Below are 22,952 nucleotides of genomic sequence, written 5' to 3'. Positions count from 1 at the left end.
TAACATCTAAATTGAATCATTTCAGTGGAGTTGTTAGGATAATGTTTTAAAGGTATTAATGGGAGAGGTTTAGGCTAGGCATGAGCAAAAGCATCGTGGTCTAAAAAGTGAATTCTATTTTCAGATTGATTTGCAAATTGAGTTAACAATCAAGCTACACGTAGTCGAACAAAAACAGCAATGATCTTAACGGTTCTTCACTAGCAGTACTAGAGGAGGATATTTCTTGAGTTTAACCGGGAAGGTATTTCTTGAGTTTAACTGGGAAAATTTTTCTTGAGTTTAACTGGGAAGGTATTTCTTGAGTTTGTTGACACGTGAGATCGCTCGAAAAGAACGTATGCATGACGTATGCATTCCCGGACGTGTGCTAGCGGTGACGTATGCATTCCCGGACCCACACGTGATCAGCAATCTAGATGGGACGGCACTCAACTGGTGCAGACAAGAAAACTTGAGAGCGCAGATGAGTGAGACGGTGCATTTTGGAAAAGTCAAGGATCCCGAGCTAGTGGTGTGCAATATCAGGGAACAACTGCAGTGCAGAATGCGAGGAAATAGTGAGAGTCCCATCGAGGTCTGTCCCAAGTTTTGGAACCTGAATCCAGTGACGAGGAACATGTGGGAAGTCTTGAGAATCCCGACGTGGACGAGTAGTTTCGAATTCACGAAAAAGGAATTGGAAACGATACTAGAACGGGATGTCCTACTCGCTGCCGTCCCCGAGTTCCCGAAGGTGAGATTAAAAACCCTGGAAATGAAAAGCCCCTGAAGTGAAGTCCCTTCACTACACGCGAGAGCCACGGTACAAAGACAACAGAGAGAATTCACGAACGACTGGGATCCTTTGTTCATTGGATACTCGGCGGCGGTGTATTTCCACACGTGTAAGATTAAGATAAATTCGTGGACTACACAAGCGAAGAAGATGCGAGGCTCGATGCCCCTAAGTTTGAGGTCCGAGTTGTCTTGAGAACACTTGAGGAGGCTGGACTCGAGAATAAACTGCCAATTTATGACGATGGAAGGATGATCGTGGAGGAGGGTCATATGGCTCTTAAGGGCGATTTGATGTTTGCCACGAGAAAATACCGAGCGCTTTATGGTCTTGAGCAGTTGGAGTTGAGGCAAGAACGGAAAACGCCAAATGCGGCAGGACCACTATATGTATCCCTCGCTGAGTATAAGACAGCAGACACGACGACACCTTCACCCCTGTCTGTGGGAACCGCAGGAGACAGAAGAAACCTTCCAGTGGAGAACAGATTCACTGCCGCGCTAGAGAGGAACCAGCCAAAGTCAGGAGAGGGGGAGAGCATGGACGAAGCTGGAGAGGAAGTGGAGGTGGGGAACACGCCAGACGTAGGGGCAACGAACAGAGAGTTTAGCCCCGGCACCACACATCAGCTACTACAAGAACTGAGTGGGGACGACTGGGCAAACATGGCCACTCCACCTTTGGGATCTCCCGTGAAGAATCTTGAGCCGCCACTAACGAGTGAACCATTCAACATGGGTATGGTGCTCCTAACCGATAAAGCAAGGGAGGAGAATACCATTGAAGGCAACAAAGACATGTTCTTGAGCACGTTGGACGAGCAGGCGTGGCAAAGTTTCCTGGACGAGTTCAACCAGAGCGTGGAAAACAAAGTTGAAAAATATGACTTCAAGGAAGAGCTGTGGAGCACGGTGCCAACCCATGTAAAGATAGCTCTACTCTAAACAAAAAAACGGATGATAAAAAAAGTGTCCAAGTGGATGATAAAAATAAGACTAGTAATACGACTAAAAGTACTAATATTCTTAAGGCTAGAGAAGGGAGAGGCAAGAGTCGGAGACGAGGGACCTGTACAAGGAAGTTTAGTCAGTGATGGTGATGACAACGTTCCCGAGTAAGGGAAAAAGGTCTAGGAAAAGAAAACGGCAGACCAAGGCGAGTCCTTCGGCGGATGCGGTTTTGGAGAAAAATCTAAAAGATACAGCTCCCATGATTCTAGCGCGAGGGAAAACAGCGGCCTACAACAGCGGCTCAGCACCCAGGAGGCTAACCGAAGTGCTGCGGGAAATGGAAGCCTCGACGACTTCGGGAACAGAGGATGACTTCAAACCCCTGAAGACAAACGTGAAGAGGGGTTCGACGAGTGGACAGACGTGGGAAGTGGACATCAGCAAGGAGTGGCTTTCGACGGAACATCAGGCCATTGGGAAGCAAGTGACGTGCGATCCTCTCGAGAGAAATCCGACGAGAAATACCGCTCGGCCTTGGTGGATAGCTCTGGAGACCACGAAATAACTGGAGAGTTGCCTGAAGGAGCTTGATCGCTTGGTACCCGCAAGCGGCGGCATTGGGCTACCCAGCAGAAGGCCGAAGTTAACAAGCTAGAATTGGGAAACCAGTTGGGGCGGTCTTGGGAGAACCTGCTGCTTGAGTTTTGAAGATGCAATGAGAGCACCGTCATCAGCATTGCCATTGATGGCGAATACTTCTGTCCGCAAGTCAGGACAGTTGATGTTCTCGTGGAGTTTTGCGGGAGTGGCTTTCGAGGCGTTGACCTCGCACGACAAACTGAAACTGGGCGAAAAGAGCCTTCAGGTGTACTAAATGCTGGTGCAGCATATTTCTCGAGACAACTCGGGATTAAGCCTAGCGAGAAGATAAGATGCCACTTGTTTCTTGAGGTGGGTCATGTCAGTGATAACCGACACTACTGTGCAAATGTGCCATCGAAAAGCGATGGGAAGTAAAACCATGGAAAAGAGAGTCTCGACTGTTATCCTGAATGTATACCAGAGTACTGGAATTGAAAAAGAAGAGAGCTCGAGGCAGTCTCTAGAGAGCCATGGGAAGCTCGAAGAAATACACAGGTTCTACAACAAGAAATTCGAGGAGGGGCATGACGTACATCGTAACTTGGCCCGAGCAGAAGAATATGCGAAACCCACAAAACGTGGAGAATATCAATATGTGTCTGGAGTGATGGGAATAGCTTACAACCCTTTCTTGGTTTCGAAGGCCGGAAACGCCTACATGAATTTTGAGGTGGCGAAATTGTTAAAATTCTGGACGGAAAAAACCATCGAGATTGATCCGACGGGAAAGAGCAAGCCTAGGTCTGTTACTTGAAAAGATCCGGGAGTAATCAGCGTGCCGCGCTCGAACAAGGGGGTGGAACTAAAGATGGGAAAGGGAAATGACATGTTGATCACTAATTTGAAAACTATTCGGAAGTTGTTGAGACCATCTTGGTGCCCTCATCCCCACGCGAGTCTGATTGAAGAAATCACGGAGCGAGTGAGACTGTCACCAGCGGAGGATGAAGATTTGGGGAATCTGAACGTGGTGCACAATCTAATCTTACCTCATCGAAAGAAATCGGAAAAAACAACGAGCAAGCTAGAAAAGCTAGTAAAGAAGATGGAACGGGGTAGTTGTCTGGGTAGGTGTGTGGAGTTGGAGAACATTCCTGTGATGGACGATCCTGCGTCAGAATATAATCTTTTCAGAAGGAGGAACTAGCCACGTGGTTTGGTGACATCACGGAGAAAGAAAAGACTGAGGTCCAGATAGTGGTTGAATGCTATGCGAGCACCACTGTGAACATAGCGTCGGCATTGGGATTCTTCTCGAGGATGGGCAGTTTGCAATCACTGGAGAAGCTAGAATCCGAACACCAATTGGTGACGGCATTGAGCGTGGAGTGATGGCCTGGAGTGTTGCAAATGGTCCAAAAGCACATCAGAGGTTGGAAGATTGGTCATGAGGCGGAGATGGGGTTTCCCGTGAGTGAAGCTTACAATTTACCGACGAATGCGAAACCTCTGGTGGGATCGGTAATGGCAATCTGTGTGGAAGCCACTACACATTTCATATGGCGACATCGGAGGCATCCAGTCAGAGGGTGTTAAATAAGAAAGCCTTCTCGATACGCAAGTGTGTACGCCTGGCTCGAATGTCGCATCACTCACACAGACTGTGGAGGAAGATATTGGGAGTTGTGCCTGAGGATCAAAGAGAGAACTTGAGTGAGGTCTGGGGAGGAACTTTTGAGCTTAGCAAGCGAAAACACGAGTGATTTCAAGAGACAGAACACGATCGGGAAAGCAATGAATAGTGCCCCAGCTATGGAAAAAAAATGACGTAACACATGAGAAGATGATGGAGTTTGAACCTCTGTCTGGTAGAAATTTCGGGATAACGCAACCTCGGGAGTATCAACCTGACACATGGGGAATGCTCATGCCACTGTCTGGCACAGACGGTGTGGTATCCGAAGCATTCGAAATTCTGCTTGATATGGGACGTGAAAGAAGTTCGGTCATTCGTAGTAAGCTCGATGCTGGCGTTGCGATGGATCGAGTAAAAAGTGACGAAATATCGAAAGTCGAGGGCACCAACAGCGCTTGAACAAGAGGGTGGAACTACAGATGGGAAATGGAAATGACATGTTGGTCACTAATTTGGAAACTATTTGGAAGTTGCTGAGACCCTCTTGGTGCCACTACCCATTACAAATGGCGATGGTGGAGGCATCCAGTCAGAGGGTATTAATTGAGAAAGCCTTCTCGATACCCAAGTGTTACGCCTGGCTCGAATGTCGCATCACTCACACAGACTGTTGAGGGAGATCTTGGGAGCTGTGGCGGAGGATCAAAGAGAGAACTTGAGTGAGGTCTAGGGGGAGGAACTCTTGAGCTTAGAAAGCGAAAACACGAGTAATTTCGAGAGACCGAACACGATTGGGAGAGCAATGAATAGTGCCCCAGCTATGGGGGAAAAATGACGTAACACATGAGAAGATGATGGAATTTGAACCTCTGTCTGGTGCAAATTTCGGGAGAACGCAACCTCCGGAGTATCAACCTGACACATGGGGAATGCTCATGCCACTGCCTGGCACAGACGGTGTGGTATCCGGAGTATTCGAACCTCTGCTTGATATGGGACGTGGAAGAAGTTCGGTCATTCGTAGTAAGCTCGATGCTGGCGTTGAGATGGATCGAGGAAAACGTGACGAAAAATCGAGAGTCGAGGGCACCAACAGCGCTCAAACAAGAGTGTGGAACTGAAAATGGGAAATGGAAATGACATGTTGGTCACTAATTTGGAAACTATTTGGAAGTTGCTGAGACCCTCATGGTGCCACTACCCATTACAAATGGCAATGGTGGAGGCATCCAGTCAGAGGGTTTTAATTGAGAAAGCCTTCTCGATACCCAAGTGTGTACGCCTGACTCGAATGTCGCATCGCTCACACAGACTGATGAGGGAAATCTTGGGAGCTGTGCCGGAGGATCAAAGAGAGAACTTGAGTGAGGTCTAGGGGGAGGAACTCTTGAGCTTAGAAAGCGAAAACACGAGTGATTTCGAGAGACAGAACAAGATCGGAAAACCAATGAATAGTGCCCCAGCTAAGGAAGAAAATGACGCAACACATGAGAAGATGATGGAGTTTGAACCTCTGAGTGGTGGAAACTTCCGGAGAACGCAACCTCCGGTGTATCAACCTGACACACGGGGTAAGCCCATGCCACTGCTTGGCATAGACGGTGTGGTATCCGGAGCATTCGAACCTCTGCTTGATATGGGACGTGGAAGAAATTCGGTCATTCGTGGTAAGCTCGATGCTGGCGTTGCGATGGATCGAGGAAAACGTGACGAAATATCGAGAGTCGAGGGCACCAACAGCGGAATCAATACAAGCCATTGATTACAACCTTGGTTTGAGTTTTTGAGACTGTGTGCAAAGTGTTCTCTTAACCTATGGAGGCGAGGCACGTGTGGAGTCGCAAAAGTTTCTTCCCATGGTTTCGAGCGACGTTGACGTCTTGGTTATACACGGTGACGAAGGATCACATGAAGAAACATCAGAAGGAGTATCGAAAGTTCCTGGCCGAGATAGGGCCGGACGCTTTCAAGAGACCCTTGTTAACCCATCGCAATGCCATAACCACGGGTTGGAAAAGAGTTGGTAGAGTGTCTCGCGATAACACCAAATCGAGGGAATCGATATTAGAGCAAACCAATGCGAGTAAACATGAAAGAAACCGTGGAGCTAGAACCGATGAAGAAAATTGACGCAATGAGGATGTTCTCAAACAAGGAACTGAGACTCTCGAAGGAATCTATGGGAACACTGCCGAAATCCAGTGAAAACTGTTGACCAATCGGGAAGAAATTGTACAGTTACGTATCAGGAGTCATAGGAATAGCGTACAATTCTTTCCTGAATGAAGACATACGCGATTGCTTCTTCGATTACCAAGCAGTGTTGCTAATATTCTGGACGTTAAGGATTGCAACGATAAGAAGCGCTGCTAATCAGCAGACCAGGCTGGGACTAGTCTTGGAAAAAAAGGTGACTGCACCTTCAGTGCCAAAAACTGACAATCGAGTGGAGTTTGGATTGGGATTCTCAGACAAATTGCTGAGAACGAGTTTGATGGTAGTGTGGGAACTGATGAAACCATCATGGTTTCCGAGTCCCAACGCCGATTCGATATTACGAGCGACACAAGATGTGCAGAGGGAACTGAAATCAGACTGTAACTTTCGTGACATGAACATCATCTATATTTTGATGACAACAGCCTCTAAGAGCAACGGAGAAGACAAGGTAGAGTTGCCTGGCTGGGAACCAGAGGATTGTGTCAAACCTGGTAGCTGTCTGGCAGAAGTCTGAGGACTGGAAGGTCATATCTGTGGAGGTCTGGATTGCGTAAAGACACTGGAGAAGCAACACAAGCCATTGATGATATTGTTTGGGAACATTGTGATGAAGGCGAAAACAGAAACGGAACTGATTGCAGATTGCCATGGATGAACGGAGGTGAATCTAGTGACTGCACTAGGATTTTACAGCAATTTTGGTTCTTTAGAGTTACTATTGAATCTAGAACAAAAGCCTGAGATGGTCACGGCCATTAGTGTAGAAGTGTTTCCAGGAATTTTGCAGACCAAACAAAAGCACATAGGAAAGTGGAGGGAAGCGATCGAGACGGAAATGAACATCCGGCACAGTAAAATTTATCGCAGACTGTCGGGAGAACGATATTTGGTGGGATCGACGTTTGCAAAAGCAGATACCCAGTGCTTTTTGTAGAGGTGGATCTGAAACATACGAGAACGATCGTGGATCAAGCCTTCTCAGTGCCAAAATGCGTAAGACTAGCGAGAATGTCAGAAAAATCTTATAAGTTACTCTGCAAAATGTTCTCAGCAGTTCCGAACAGAGAACCAAAGAGGAATTAGAATCGATACTGGGAAAGAAGTTCATGGGATACGCCAGTGGGAACTTCAGTGACTTTGAAAGACAAAAGCAGAAACGATCAACATTCACGGATTACAATGCAGTAGATGAGAACGATAAAGTCCACCGAGTGATGATGGAAATGGAACCACTACTGGAAGCTTCGGGAAAACGTAATTGGAGGAGCATCATGTCAACACATGATGAGTTCCCCTGCCATTGCTTACTACAAACATGCTGGTACCCCGGGCTTAGTAATCTGGTGTTGATCTGGGACTGTGGAGAGCTGCTCTCCATGGGTTTACCAGACTCATCACAGCCCATTATGATAGTGATAGTGGGAGTTATGATGGCAATACAATGGCTGGAAGCTCATGTAAAGGAGAACAATAGACAGGAGACGCCGACGAGAGAACAGTTACAGGAATTGGATTGTCTAAAAGATTTGGATCTTTTTTAGACAATTTGCAAAATCTTGAACGTTCCGATGGAAGTGAAAAAGATATGGGCCAGAAGAAGGTTGATGCCATGGCTTAGAGCCAACATGACTGCATGGTTCTACGAGTATGCCAAGAAACGTATGTCGAAACACAGCAGAGTGTACAGTGTGTATCAGCTGGACATCGGAGCAGGAGCTTTCAAGCGAGCTTTTGTAACTCATTGGAATGCAGTGAAGAGAATTTCTAGAACAAGTGAATGTGACGGAAGGGAAAAGGAAGAGATGTTGAAGGAAGACTTGGACAGAAACGTGACGTTGTGCCTCCACAACAGCTTCTGCCGAAACAGAGAGTCTAACGTTGATCCTCTACCTTGTTGTAAACAAAGAGTAGAAGAGCAGAAGTGTTGGAGGATTGCTTCCAACACCGTCAGAATAGCAACCGACGTGTTGCAGGACACAGAGACTGAAAGTTCAGAGTCAATGTCGCAGGAGGAGGAGATGGAACATTGACAAATGGCCGAAAAACAAGAAGCAAAAAGAAAGAAAATTAGAAGAATTTAGAAGTTTTAGAACTTCCAAACGACGAACAAAGGAGGAAACAAAAAAGCGACAAAAGAGAAGATGTTAAAACTCAGATTTTTTTTGTAAAGACGAAAAACTCAAATGAGAAACAAAGCAACTAAGTTTGCAATTGAAACTGAAAAGAAAACATTTAATTGAATTTTGAAGATTAAAGAATTTGTTGCATTTATAAATTTGCATTTTGATTTTAGTTAGTGGCTTTAGAGACATTTACTATTTTTTAGAAAGGCTTGATTGGAAAATATATTTAAAAATTCCAGCCTGCATGATTGTTTTTAATCAAGTAGGACAACTGATCACTTTGTGGTGACATGAAAAGCTTGGGTAATCTCTTGAAGAGGGAGATTATTTCATTGTTCCTTCTAATCACAGAGTTCCTTAGTTTTAATATTCAGGACCAGTAACAACTAAATTTTCGAAGGGAAGAAGCATAGTAGGATAATTTTAGTTTTTGGTTTGGCAGGACTGTCCTGCTTTCCTACACTTTTTAAACCTAGGAGAAAAAGTTTTAAATCGGGACTTAGACGTTGGAAGTCTAAAAAGATGTTTTATCTTAAGTCATGTACTTGAACGTGCAGATTAATAAAATAATTTGGAAGGCTATAGTAGTGTACTATGATGCCATTTATATTCTGCAGTGACTCGATATGACGTGGATAAAACTGATTTCGTGCATTTTGTAAATTCTGTTCGATGGCACTGTACCATTTTGACGAAGACTGCAAGACTCAATGAGGACATTGACAGGGCTGTCGGGGGAGTATGTGACATTCGACCAGAATGGACGAAAATGCAGTTTCGAATTCGAGGCCGCTGACCTGGAGGATTAACGATTTTAGCAGATTACCGACGTTATTTAACGATTAGACGAATCGTGAAGGTCAGAATATTCTAGAAATTTTATTTTTCAAGAATTCGAATTGTGACGTCACATTTCTGAGAAATGGTTGAAACGGCCATTTTGGAGAATAACGAGAGTAAAACACAACAACAATAGTTGCAGTAGAAACAAATACGAGAGAAATAACGACAGATAACTCGAAATTGTCAGAAACGGCTCCGAGTTGTAACGATTGTGTCGCTACAGAGCAATTCACGCGAACGGGGAAGGTTGTTGGGACAGCGTGTCCAGCCTTCCGGAAGGAAATAAGAGCGTTATTTCCCCGGATTCCAGAATCCGGAGGGGTCTCGGACGGAGAACTCAAACTGTTCTAAATAATATTTTAGCTTCCTGGTCATGTCCTGAATTCAATTTATTTAACATCCAGACTCATTTTCAGATAATGAGAAGCTAGGAGTTGAGGGAAAAAGTTGATCCATCTTCGATGGATAAGATGATTTTTATCTACTGAACAAAAACAATCGTAATACAATAAATAGTAGTAGCCCTGTTTTTAGGAGTGACCTCGTGGTCTGGGGATACGGAGACCCAGCCATGAGCTCATTATTCTTGCATATAATTAAGTTAGTTTGAGTGTTTTGACCGAAGCCAGTAGCAGTAACTTTTTTATCGACCCGATGTTAGGAAAACCACCAAAAAAACTGGCTTTGGCAGAGACGGTGAAAAGCATGTGGAGCTGTGTTTAGACGCTAGCCAGTCGTTTTGGAACCTAGCGTTATTTTCCGTCGATATGTACTTCCGGGCGAACAAAAATCAGAACTGAAATCACACTGAAATCAGAACAAACCGATTTTTGCTGGAAAATAGCAACATTGACTCTCGATAGTGAAGAAAAGACGTGAGAACTGTATTGAAATTATGATCGAGGCTGTCCGATTTCTATTGATTGTAACTGTACAATCGTTACCGAGCAATTCCCGAGAATCAGTAAGGGTATCGGGAGGATTTAACCACCCTTCCAGAACGACGACAAGACCGCTCTTTGTCTGGATTCCAGAATCCGGAAGAATCTTTTCGAGAAAACTAAAACAGATTTTTAACAATTTTTAGCTTCCGGATATGTTCTGAAATGAATCAACTAACATCAAAATTCGTTTTCAGATATTGAGAATCTAGGAGTTGAGAGGAAAGGTTGATCCATTTCCGATGGATATGAAGAGTTTTATCTACTGAACAAAAGAAACAGTAATATAATAAATGAAAAGTAACCCTGTTTTAGAAATGAACTCGTGGTCTGGGGATACTGAGACCCAGCCATGAGCTCACTGGTTTGCATGTAATTAAGTTAACCTGCGTGTTCTGGCCGATAGCCCAAAACAGTAATGGCTTTGCCGGCCCAATGTTGAAGGCTCACTTATAGATCTGGCTTTGGTAGAGAGGGTTAAAAGCATATGAAGCGGTGTTTAGACGCTAGCCAGTCGTTTCATAACCCAGCTTTTTTCCAGTAGATATGCACTTCCGGGCAAATGTTACAACAATTGGCTCTGTCCAATTGTACGCTCCATCGTTTGCGAACTTCCGAGTTAACGGTCTTAATTCTCGTATTTTGGTGTAAAGGAGGCTGTAGTAATATTGATGAACGACTACTTATAGGTTATTACCCTTATTATATATAACTTATCTCCCAAATTGACCCGAAAAACACCCTAATTTTGTCGAAAAAAGCCGAGTTTTGACCAAACAGTTAACCCCGAACTTTTGGATATCCAAATTTTTTCCAAACGATATAGAGCTTCTGCTCAGTGAGCTACGTAGTTCAATTTCCCGAGCAAAAAAATCCGCGCGGAAAAAAACTCAGTAGAACTTGGCGAGAATTGAAATTTTGAGTTTTAGAGATAAAGCGATACAAGTTTCTGCGCTAGGAACTTGATAGAATAAAATGCTCCGTTACAAGAAAAGTTTTCAAGTAACCCTTCGGGCAGCTCCGTGGAGAGGGAAAAAGATTCAACTTAACAATCGGAAAAGGGAGGAATCGGAGGGTCCAAATCCGAAAGTTTTTGGCCAGATTTTTTTTAAATCTCCATACCAATTCGGGTCCAATTTTTTGCATTATTTCAGTACTGTACATGGCTACTGCGTTCGTTTCAAGTATTTTCAAGCCCTTTCAGCAAGAATTGCGAAAAGACTCTCTGAGAACCTATATAGGTAGTGAAAAATGGCAAACTCAGCGAACTTGTTTTTGTTGATTGCTCAAAATCTAACAAACCAATCGGAATAATTTTGGAATCATATTTCGACGTTTTTAATCTTTTTTTACCGACAAACTTTTTTAGATTGATAGTATAGGAAAAGAAATTTTTTTTAGAATTTATCAGTTTGGAGAGACCAGATTTTAGAAAATCCTCCGAGTGACAGAAGTTTTTGTAAAACTCCATTTTTATCCTACAAGGTAGGTTCACCGGTTCAACTAACCTTGTTTCGAGGAAGCTAAATCTCAATCGGAGGCTTCACCGCGGCGAAAACACTTGGTTTTGCTATTTTTGGGGAAGCCTCCAAAGTAAACCTCCGGAGTCAGTTAAGCTCATTATTATTCTTCCTTCGAGAAAAAATTTTGTGGAGCCCTCCAAAATAGTTCCAATAACCCCCCAGAAAAAATATTGTCCATTGTGATTCAATTTTACCGTAGCCGAAGTCTCTTTGAGGCAAAAAGTTGAGAACACAGAAATCTCAGGGAACCCTCCGAAGTTGAGAACACAGAAATCTCAGTGAACCTCTTAGTAACCCTACTTAGTGAATTTAGGAGAACCCTCCGAAATAGAATAAGTGCTTAGTGTACCCTCCGAGGTAACCCTCAGTGTAAGTTAAACGTTTGCTTACCCTCCGAAGTAACCCTCCGAGCCGAATTAAGCCCCTTAACGACCCTCCTCAGTGAAAATCAGAAGGAATCTCCGAGCTAATATAGATACATTAAATACCCTCTTAAGGTTGAAATAGAAATTCAATTACCTGCAGGGTGTGTATTTTTAGGAGTAAATAGACCAGTTGACCCGGAGATTCGCGATCAACTTTGGATTCTAACTTGAGTTCATCAGAAGTACCCGAACAAATTTTTTTTTGGATTTTTGTTTTGGCTGTGAGGTTGCCTTGAACCTGTGAGTAGGAAGGCTCGGGAAATCCGGGAACAAATAGAAAAGATTAAGTTAGACATACTCACTTGATGAGAAAAAAAAGTGTTCCCTACTCTCGTGCACTTGGAACTGTCCGATGTGTGCGAGAGATTTTGCTTCGATTCTAACAATTTTTGATCAGAGGTTGCCTTGAGCTACCTATTAGGATAGCTCGGGCAATCGCAGGACACATAGAGGAGCACCTCGGTGAGTGCAATAGCAAAGAGACATTCACTTGAGGCGACAGTGTCCTGGGCTTTGTTCATTTGGAGTGTTCCAATTGGAGTGTTCATTTGAAGTGTTCCATAACTATTGAAAACTTGTGTGTTATCTTTCCGGTTTCTTAGTGATTCTATGAACCTCTCAGCTAAGATTAAAAACTGGTTCTGCCCAGGAAGCACGTCTTTTTCTTTAAGAATAGTTTTTTATCCTTATTGAAGCCATCACTGCTATTTTTCTAAAAATTGTTTAATTTTAAGCGAGGCAGTGGTTTGATACATCTACAGCGGTAAAGTGAAATTGAAACGAGAGATCGTTGTCCCTATAGGCTTTGTTTTTATTTTATTTTTAATTGTGTTTTGTGTGTTGGTTATTATATCTTGCGGCTTTTTGCGATACTGTCATAAACCAAGTGTTTGAGTGGAGTTACTAATAACTCAACACTGGGCAGACCCAGTACTTAATCTTAGCTGAGTCGTTCATAGAATCTTTACAAAACTGAAAAGATAACACATAAGTTTTCATTAGTTTTGTGGGACTTGTGCACTGTCGTCAAAGTATTTTTTATATACCCTCGCTTATCGCAAAAACTGGAGCGGAAAGACTCGTTAGGAGAACTGGCTAAGATTCCCAGACTAAGCACGGGAAGCACGCGGAGGTTTAAGTTGCGGCGTGGCTTATCTTCAGTTAGCAGCATCTCCGAAGTTTTTGCTGTTGAGGCAACGTGTGAAGGTCGTAGTGATCTTTTAGTGAGCGGAATGAAACTAAGAAGCGAGAGGAAACTAGATGGCGATGAAGGGCGAAACGCCGAGGCCAGGGCGGCGAACGTAACATAACCCGTTTCCCCCGAGGAAGTGGGACAAACGTTAATCCAATCTAACCGCCACCATCATGATGACCTAGAAGGATCTGGCGACGACTCTGAGCGGGAAAAAATCAAAACCTCAGAAGACCTCGAAGAGTTCCGAGACTAGTGCAGGAGAGGAACTGTTGTTCAAAGGGAAGTCTAGGTTGGAGACCAAGAGTGATAGTCGGAGAAAGGAACAATCCTCCCTAGCCAAGCAGAGTAAGAACGTGACGATGTCGAGCATAAGTCCCAGGGAAGAACAATCGAGTTCGAGAGTAAAAAGAGTTTGAAAACGTTGTATAAAGAACGCATGACATTGCTCCAAGCTGGTGAACTTTCTTTTGGCTTTGTCCATCTGGGACTAATGCATACGGGAACGGATTTAACTCCTAGCCCGGAGCAAGAGAAGAACAAGAAAGCGATGTCCATTTTGCCATCAAGACGGATGTCAGACTGGATAACGATGGGAACGTCATCGACATTCGATAGGCTAATCATGTCGATGGGCACGCAGAAAGGTGGTGTATCATCGAGCACTATGCTATCACCTCAATTAACCTTGTCATCTCTAGGACTGACCCCAGTGTTGGGCACAGCCAGTGATGTGTGAGGCATGTTTACCGATGTGATGACAGCTCATGACGAACTGCGGCAAGAAATGACGAAAAGAATCGATCGAGAAGAGTAGAGGGCTCAATAGGGCCATGAGAAGTTAAGAGATGAAACGGCAGACACGAAATCAAAAGTCAAATGTGATCAGGTCCAGTTGATTCAGAACAGCGTTAAGTGCCTTGCGGAGATTTTGGCTCTAGCCACCAAGGAGTCCGAAGAAAGAGATCACAGAAAGACCCGAGAGACTGAGCGACTACTGAACAACCATGACAACACCTATGCTCAAACGATGAATAACTTGGAGAATAGATTGGACGCTAAGGCCGATCTTATGGTGCGGAAGCTTGATGAACTCTTGAGCAGCAGCAACCAAGAAAGTCGCTCCGGTCCATCAGAGAATATGCGTCAGACTACTGACGGAATCCGAGCCTCCAGACATACAGAGGAGCCCCCGAGATCGAGAACAAGTTTCGAGTCTAGCCAAAGGGGCGAGACTAGGGCAGCCTCATTGTCCCCCGTCCGGTGCCTCACGTCAGATGGTTCCAGACTTGACCACTGTTTCACAATGTACGCATGAATGTTTGAGCCACTAAACAGGTCTCTTGAGACGTTTATCCTTAAACTCGCGAAGTCTACTGAGAGAGGAGAAAGGTCACGTAGGACACTCAAGAAACCGAAGTCGTACAAAGATGAGTCAGATGGCTGCCTTGATACTTGGATAGAGGTGATGAAGTTGCACTTTGAGGAAGAAACTTCTTGAAGAAACAGGAAGATAGCGCACTGACAAGCAACCTAGAAAGCCCGGCCGTGAATTGAGTTATGGCAAAAAGGACAAATGAAGGTGACAGTGCTTGTAGGATCTTCGACATCTTGCTGAGTCGTTTCGGTTCGGGTGTGCAGAGGCATCAGGCGATGGTGAAGTTTGAAAAGAGGCGCCAAAGAGATGATGAGTCCATTGACAAGTTTTCGGATGACCTCGAGCTGCTCAGAAGGAGAAAAAACCCTGACGAGAGAATGCCAGAAAGAAACTTAGCCATAGCCTCAAAATTCATGGACGGAGTGAAGAGTGATGAGCTGAAAACAATGTTTGTCAACCACTTCACCTTGTCTGCGGACTCCGTGCCCACGCCCGATGATTTGAGCTTGAAATTGCGTGAATACCAGCTCATAAAGCTGAGGGCATAGAATCGCTATAGCAATTACGGCAATTATAGTGGAATGAATACCGGCACAATTCCGGTTGGTATAAATCTAGTGATGACTTGGACAAAAGGAGGTATTGTGCTAATTGTGGTTCGCTAGACCATCATGTATCAGCCTGTTCTATTTATAAATAAAACATGAAAGCTATTGCTTACTTCCTAGACGACGTGGATGCATCTGATGAGGACCAAAAGGAATATGTGACAAGCCTTATAATGAAATATGGACTAAGATGTTTCTTTTGCAATCTGAAAAGGTATTTCAACACAGTTTTGGGATGCAGTAGCAGACGCGAAGTATCCCCGCCACAAAGAGGCACTTTCAGGAGTAATTGCCAGTCGAGTACGACTAATGAACGAAGCTGAGTCGCGCAAGAAAGAAAGGTCACAAGGCACCTGCACGACTATGAAGGTGAAGACCTTGCCGGATGATATAATTGCCTCGGGGCTGTCCCAGCTAATGCGCTTATGGTGGATTATGACCTAGCGGCTTACCGCACTAGCGGATTATGGCCTACCGCACTACACAATGTTCAAAAAGAGTTTGGTACGAAAGAAGTTGAGCAATGGGTTAGGTCTGATATGGAAAGAACGGAGTTGCGAGAGAAAATAGTTGCCTTGGAGAAGACAGTGAGAGCAGATGACAATGAAGAACCAAAAGAGCCGAGGTTTGAAGCTAAATGTCATCTCGGGGAAGACCTTTGGGATGACGAGTGAAGGAAGCATGACAATGCCAATAATATCGGTTGGGAGTCATCAGGTGGTGAAAAACTTGAGTGGCCTACCTGAGATTACCCTGGTACATCTGGATATCTATGCAGATTACTTGAGGGAAAGGGATCCTAAGTTGGACTCCAGGGCTGTGAGAGCGTTACTCACAACAGGTGGGCGGAGGCCGATGAGGGTAGATGGACAATATATAGAGGTCTATGGCTCATACCCGATCCTGATTAATGTGGATGGCATAAACATCTACACGAAAGCTCACGTGACGAATGCAAGTAACCAAGTAGGCCGGACCTATAGCGTACAAGAGGAGCGTGATTCCGACGGATTGGATACAACGCCATGCTTGAACAGGATGCAGTCCACATAGGCTGCGAAGTCGATCTAGCAGCACACGTACTGGACGTGCAGGGCAGACAACTCTCCGTAAAGCGACTGCTTGGCACCGGAGCGGTGGTCAGTGTCATGCCAATTAGCACCTGGACCGACTTGGGCTTCAATAGGTTGGATTTGATACCGAATCATATCAGGCTAGCTGCGGCCAATCAGGGTGCAATCTATGTGGCCGGAAAGACACCCATCATCTCGCAGCAACTGGGAGGAAGACATCTCTGGATGAGCTTTCTGGTTGTCGAAAACCTGGACAAATCCGACCAGTTCATCTTGGGACGCGACTTCGTGCGAAACTTTGACGTCGCACTGACCTCAACGATGGGTTGATACGAATCAAGGACCCAGGGAGGAAGTATGAAAAGGCACCTGTTAAAAGATCTTGATAAATCAAATAAAGATGCCGATTTTCCTAGATCGAAAAGTTGGGTTTAGGATGAGGAATTTGAATGAACTTAGTCACGACATACAAGTATGTCTGGTCCCCAACCCAAACAGTAAGAGCTCAGCTATTTTAGGAAGATGCTTCTCACTCACTCAGAATTGACTATGCGTGAGTGTGTTGTTGAACACACAGGCAACATCGTTGACGATACAACATGGAAAGAAGCTTGGCTATGCATTGCCTCTGATAACAGAATGTCAGAGTTTGGAGAACTTGAAGCGGGTCAAAGTGACTGAGTGTCCATCACGTGCCAACAAAGAATGTATATTGAAGAGAATCATGGAAATGAAGTCTTTCAAAAAGTTTTTTCTATGAAATCGGAGACAGACAATGGGCTGTCTAGTTGCTCGAATTTCCCTGAGAGACCGACAGACCTAGAATTAGTGGCAGACAAACCAGTTCTACCTGAGATAGAACACCTGAAAGGCAAAACATTGGATAAGGAACTGAACTCCCTTTGGGGAGTGTTTAATTGGAACGCAGACGTTTTTCCGAAACTCAAAGCCGACATAGGTTGTTGCAATTTTGTGGAACATGAGATAGAAATAGAAGAGGAATCGGTACCTCATAGGGAGGGAGCTAGGAGAGGGAACCCAAATAAGAGGCATTTGGGAAAAAAATTGAGGTGCTATTGAAGTATGACATGATTGAGCCATAAAAGTCCCCGTGGGCCTGTGGCGTAGTCATGGCTAAGAAGAAAGGGGGCAACTCAGGTTTTGTTGCGATTTTGCTATTTGAACGCAATAACGATAAAGGATGCATAAACGATCCCTCGCATCGACGAAAATCTCTCTAAGTTGGGAGATGCAAAATACTTCACGACGTTTTGTTTGCATTCTGTGTTGATTTTTCAAGCAGCATGCTTCTAACAGTAAAAAAAAGGATAATCCATTTTTAGACAATTGAACGAATCTTTTTGGGTCTTTAAAACATGCATTACAATTAATTTTTTCGATTTTATACAAATTCTATGCAGATTCTATACAGATTTTTTACCGCAAAATAAATTCCATTTTCTCGACTTTATTGTCTTATTAGGTTGCATAAGATCGATTTTTCTTATTGTAGAAACTCTGTAAAAAACTCAAATATAAGTATTTTGCCACTGTGGGTAAGTAGAACGTAAGTGGTAAAATCATCTACACTCAAAAAATTTTAAGGTAAAATTACCCTAAATGAGTAAAGGTAAATAAATAAGGTGAAATTTATCTTAGTATTACCTTAACTTGGCCGGAAAAAATAGTCAGGTAAAACTTACCCTAACTGAATTAAGGTAATAATATACCTTAACTTAACCTTAACTTTAAATTAAAAAAATTTGGAATGGATTTAATTAAACAGGAATAAGGGATTTTAGGATAAACATTTGATTCGTAGCCAACTTATCAAAACTTAAATTCAATCATTTTGGGGAAAAAATAATTTGTGTATGTATTAATGTATGTATGTACAGTGCTGATTTAAATAACCGGACAAAACGCGTTAAACTTGAAATTTAAAACCCGTTTTTCTCAAATTGGGTTGAGTTTAGCTGAAAACTTATGGATACAAAACTTGCTTAAACTTTTAACAGAATTAATATGGTGCAATTTGTTTTGCGAATTTCGGGTCCAAAATTTTAACCCAAAAATGTGTCGTTTTGGTTATTTTTAGTTAATCAAAAATTACGCCAAAATTACCAAGTCGATCACAGGCATAATCATATTAAAGTGAGCCCCTTACGTAGCCCAACAAACTTCAAAAAGGGTATATTCTCCAGAACATTGTATAAGTTAATTTATTTTTGTTTGATAGACAAAAAAGGTCGTTTTTACTAGCTAAAATACCAACTTTTTACATAAAAACAATTTTTAAACGGTTTGCAATTTTTTTGGAGAATATACGCTTTTTAAAGTTTGTTGGGCTACGTAAGGGGCTCACTTTAATATGATTATGCCTGTGATCGACTCGGTAATTTTGGCGTAATTTTTGATTAACTAAAAATAACCAAAACGACACATTTTTGGGTTAAAATTTTGGACCCGAAATTCGCAAAATAAATTGCACCATATTAATTCTGCTAAAATTTTAAGCAAGTTTTGTCTCCATAAGTTTGCAGCTAACTCAACCCAATTTGAGAAAAACGGGTTTTAAATTTCAAGTTAAACGCGTTTTGTCCGGTTAATTTAAATCAGCACTGTATTTGTGTATGTATGCATGTATGAATGAATGTATTATTTGCTTAATACGACAAGATTTTTTTTATTAGTGAGTTTGGTATAGCAAATCATAACCTCATATTAGTTCAAACGATAGACGCAGAGAATTAGGGTTTTTACCTCAACACTTAAGGTTATTTTACCTTATTTTTTGTGTTTCTAAGGGAAAAATTTAAGGTGAAAATACCTTGAAGTTAAGGTAAATATAGGTAAATTACCTACTTTTTTAGGGTAAGTTTTTAAAGTAAGTTTACCTATAAATTTTTTTATGGAGTTTTTTAAAGACTTTTAGGGTAATTTAAGGTAAATTTTTCAGGTGTTTTAAGGTAGGTTAAGGGAGGGGCGGATTTAGGGGGCGGGGGGGGGGGGGGCGGACTCCATCCCCCCTCCTCAGGGATTCGACCCCCTGTCGACCCAAAGGGTCCCCCCTTTGATACTTTTTCAGAAATCCATTTTTGGCCGACCGACCCTAAAAATGTTCTAAAGGCGCCTTCGGCGCCAATATATACTAACTTTGAGGGGGAACGGCTTTTTTGACTGTTTTTTCAAAAATTAACCTGCGGCGAAGAAAATTTAGCCAAAATAGGGGCAAAACATAGGGGCAAAATCTAGGGGCAAAATCCTCTTCTAATCCTCTTCTAATAGGGGCAAAATTTAGCCAAAATAGGGGCAAAATCCGCCCCCCCCCCCCTCGAGAAAATCCTAGATCCGCCCCTGGGTTAAGGTGTACTTAAGGCAGTGCAAAATTACCTTAATTGTTAAGGTGTTTTAAGGTATTTTTTAAGGAAAATAACCTTAACTTTTTTAAGTGTATGGGATCTGCTGGCTGTATTGATGGCAATCATTAAACGCCTTAATCGCCCTCCTGCGACTAGATGAAAATTACTAAAAATTCATAGTAAATTTAGGCTTTTCAGTTAATTAGTTTCATTCGTACAGCCAGATGTGATCATTTGAATCCCACGAAGATATTTCTTCTTCTCTAAACCACAGACCGATTTCCTTCTGGGCTGATGTCACCGAGTCACTTCCGTGTACTATATTTCTTCCCACCGTGATTGAGAAGTCCCCCCTAATTGTCCCCGGCACACTCTCTTGGGGGTTTGTCGCTCCCAGCATAGCTCGACCTTGCTTAACTACGTTTTCTCCTACAAGATGATAAACAAAAAACAAACAATTTTTGAATACTTTTTTGCACAACATCAAGCGTTTATCTTGCGCGCAAAAAAAAACGAAAAAGAGGACTTTTAGTTTTTATACGCTACATCTATGTAAACCCCTCAATTCTGTTTGCCATTTAATAAAATTTATTTATTTGGCAACATTCGTTTCTTTGGTACCAATATGCACTAATTCTGAAGGGCAGGCGCATCGAAAGAAGCTATATTTTATTAAGAATTTCAAAATTGCTCATATATCTTATTTTGATTCTATAAAAATGTTGCTTCGCAGAAAATGGTTTTATAGTTTAGTTTAAGTTTCAAAGGTTTCGGCTTCGGCAGAATTCAAAAAACTTGAAAATGACTGGTTGACTTAAAAAAACGGACAACAATTATTTTTTTCTAAAAACCATCATTACCACCCCCCCCGTGCTAAATAAAACAGGGTAATAAACAATCTTTTGATCTTTTATAAAATGAAAACGCGGATCCTTAAACTCTAACCCTCTTACCTTCCCACACCATGGCTACAATTGGTCCACTGCGCATGTAGGTAATGAGGTCTTGGAAGAACTTCTTCGATTTCAGATCCTGTATCGCCCCTTCTCATTCAATCTATCCGTTTTTGTTTATTGCTCCCTATTAAGTAGTTTATTATTAAGTAGTGCTAACTCAATATGCCCAGAAAAAAGTCATTAGGGTCTTATTTATGAATCAAACTGGAGTGCCTTCTTAGTCGTAGTTTGATAAAACTTGACAGGGAAGTTTCACACAACTTGTCCACAAAGTACCTCTTTTTTGGTAATTACAGCTTATTAAACTACATGCCGTAAATATCCATCACCTAATCACTTAATTGTCAATCAAAATCAATCTATGATTCGATTAAACAGGATAGTGGTGATTTTAACACTATCATTCCAATAGATAATGATTCATATCATTGTCCTAATAAAAGCTATACGTAAGAAAGTTTGATTAAGATCCAATCCGGAAGTTTTATTCTAAGCTTTTTTAAGGATGAGGAGACGAAATAATATCTGAATTAACAGTATCAAAGACCTAAAATTTCTGTTTAATTTAAAAAAAAAATTTTGATTAGCGATGAGTGATTGACAGCTAAAGGCATGTGGTCTACAAAATTTAAAATTAAAAAAATATATGTTTTTTCTTGACAATTTGTTCGAGTTTTCTTTGTCAATTTTTATCAAATGATGACAAAAAAGGATGCACAATGATACAAACTGAACCGATTACTTTATCATCAAATTAGCATTTCTCTGTTGAAATCGCGGATTTTCGAAAAACTTCCTGCCTTGAATTGACAAAAAATTCAAAAAGATATGCAACATTTTTTGTTTCTTTTCTAGTTTTTTGAAAACCATCTCACGCCATGTTAAGGACAAAGTGTGTTTTTTTCGCACATAGGAAATATATATTAGATAAATTAAATAGCATGGCAAAAAATGAAAAAAAAATCTAATTCTATTATAAAATACGTTTTCTGATAAAAAATTGATGAAAACTTCACCTTCGGTACAAAAACCATAATAGAAATAAAATTGAAACGGTTTTTATACAGCTTCGTTTTTTTCACTATTTTTTGCATTTATGTTTCGCATAATTTTTCTTTATCATCTTCAAACGTCAGAAATTTTACGTTATGATGGCACCATTAAAATTGCGATTTGAATTTATCAGAAAGATTATTGGTTTTTCGAGCGTTCCTGCCGATGAATCGCAATCGCATTACGACTCCGAGCTGCTTAGACTCCCTCTTAAAATTTAAGAACTCTCTGTTAGTGTTTTGAATATGGGTCAGGCCTTTTTCAAACAATTTTGAAACTTAGTTCAATCTTAAGACTAATTTTTCTCAGATTCAACCTAATTTCGGAATAACTCACTTGGTTGGCCGAAAAGTTACGCATCTACCTAGAACTTTAACAAGTGCCACAAATTTTTTGTGTTTCAGTTGTTTATGCTGATCGTTCCAACTTTGATACCAAAATTATTGCCAATCAAGTTTATGCTAGTCGATTCAAACTTAGTCTCTTCTTAATTCATTAGCAAGCTGATACTTTCGGCATCAAAAAAATGATAAAAACTATTATGAACCTTTTTTAAAAATTTACTCCTTTTTTTACTTAAGTTGTACTAAAACGTGTCCCTCTTCCGCGAAACTCTCGGACCTGCCCATATGCATGAAGTTCTATTTTTTCGATGAGGAAGAGCGACTGATTTCCTGATAGTGTTCCTCAAGCAATTCTCTTGTGGGTTGTAACATCTTCAGAGCCACCAACTTGTAGCCCCTCCTCTCAAACCGAGACAAGATTTCAGACACCAACTTCCTCTGAACTCCGTCGGGTTTGATAGCAACGAAACTCCTCTCCATCGCCTTCACAATAAACATCATTCACGAAAAGTTTTTTCTTCTTTGGTCGAAAAATAACCTGAGTCGCTGCTATCTTAATATGAATACAGTGCTGATTTAAATTAACCGGACAAAACGCGTTAAACTTGAAATTTAAAACCCGTTTTAAAAAAAGTATTATTGTTTGATCATTTAACCTCTATACTGATCGTTGACCTTTACGTTGTTAATTTATATACACCTGCCAAAAGCGCAACGGCTTTTGGTAGAATTGGAATTTGCGCACTATCTTTTATGATATGCAACAAATCAACCGAAACTAATTCAATCTTTTTAACATATCTTGCTTTAGATAGCATCATCGTCTTTTATTTAGTCTTAAATAAAAGCCTACATTTTATCGTAGGAATCTTAACCAACCTTAGTCTTAATCTAGTCTTAGTTTAATTTGCCACTCTTAATCATCTACGAGTGTTATCCTAATTTTTTAACATGGCGCAGTCTAA

General features: G+C 41.9%; 1 protein-coding gene across 1 annotated transcript; it reads right to left on the bottom strand.

Annotated features, from left to right (window-relative positions):
• Positions 1-19,842: 19,842 nt before the first annotated feature.
• Positions 19,843-22,467, bottom strand: LOC134848544 (uncharacterized). Its single transcript, XM_063866051.1, has 3 exons — positions 22,311-22,467; positions 20,588-20,677; positions 19,843-20,063 (listed from the first exon to the last, which is right to left on the bottom strand). The coding sequence occupies exons 1-3, from the start codon at positions 22,465-22,467 to the stop codon at positions 19,843-19,845; spliced, it is 468 nt and encodes a 155-aa protein (XP_063722121.1).
• Positions 22,468-22,952: the final 485 nt, after the last annotated feature.

This window comes from Symsagittifera roscoffensis, chromosome 6 (assembly GCF_963678635.1).
Source record: "Symsagittifera roscoffensis chromosome 6, txSymRosc1.1, whole genome shotgun sequence".
Classification (NCBI taxonomy): Eukaryota; Metazoa; Xenacoelomorpha; order Acoela; family Convolutidae; genus Symsagittifera; species Symsagittifera roscoffensis.
The sequence above is the reverse complement of the archived record's forward strand: the minus strand, read 5'-3'. Positions and strand labels throughout refer to the sequence as shown.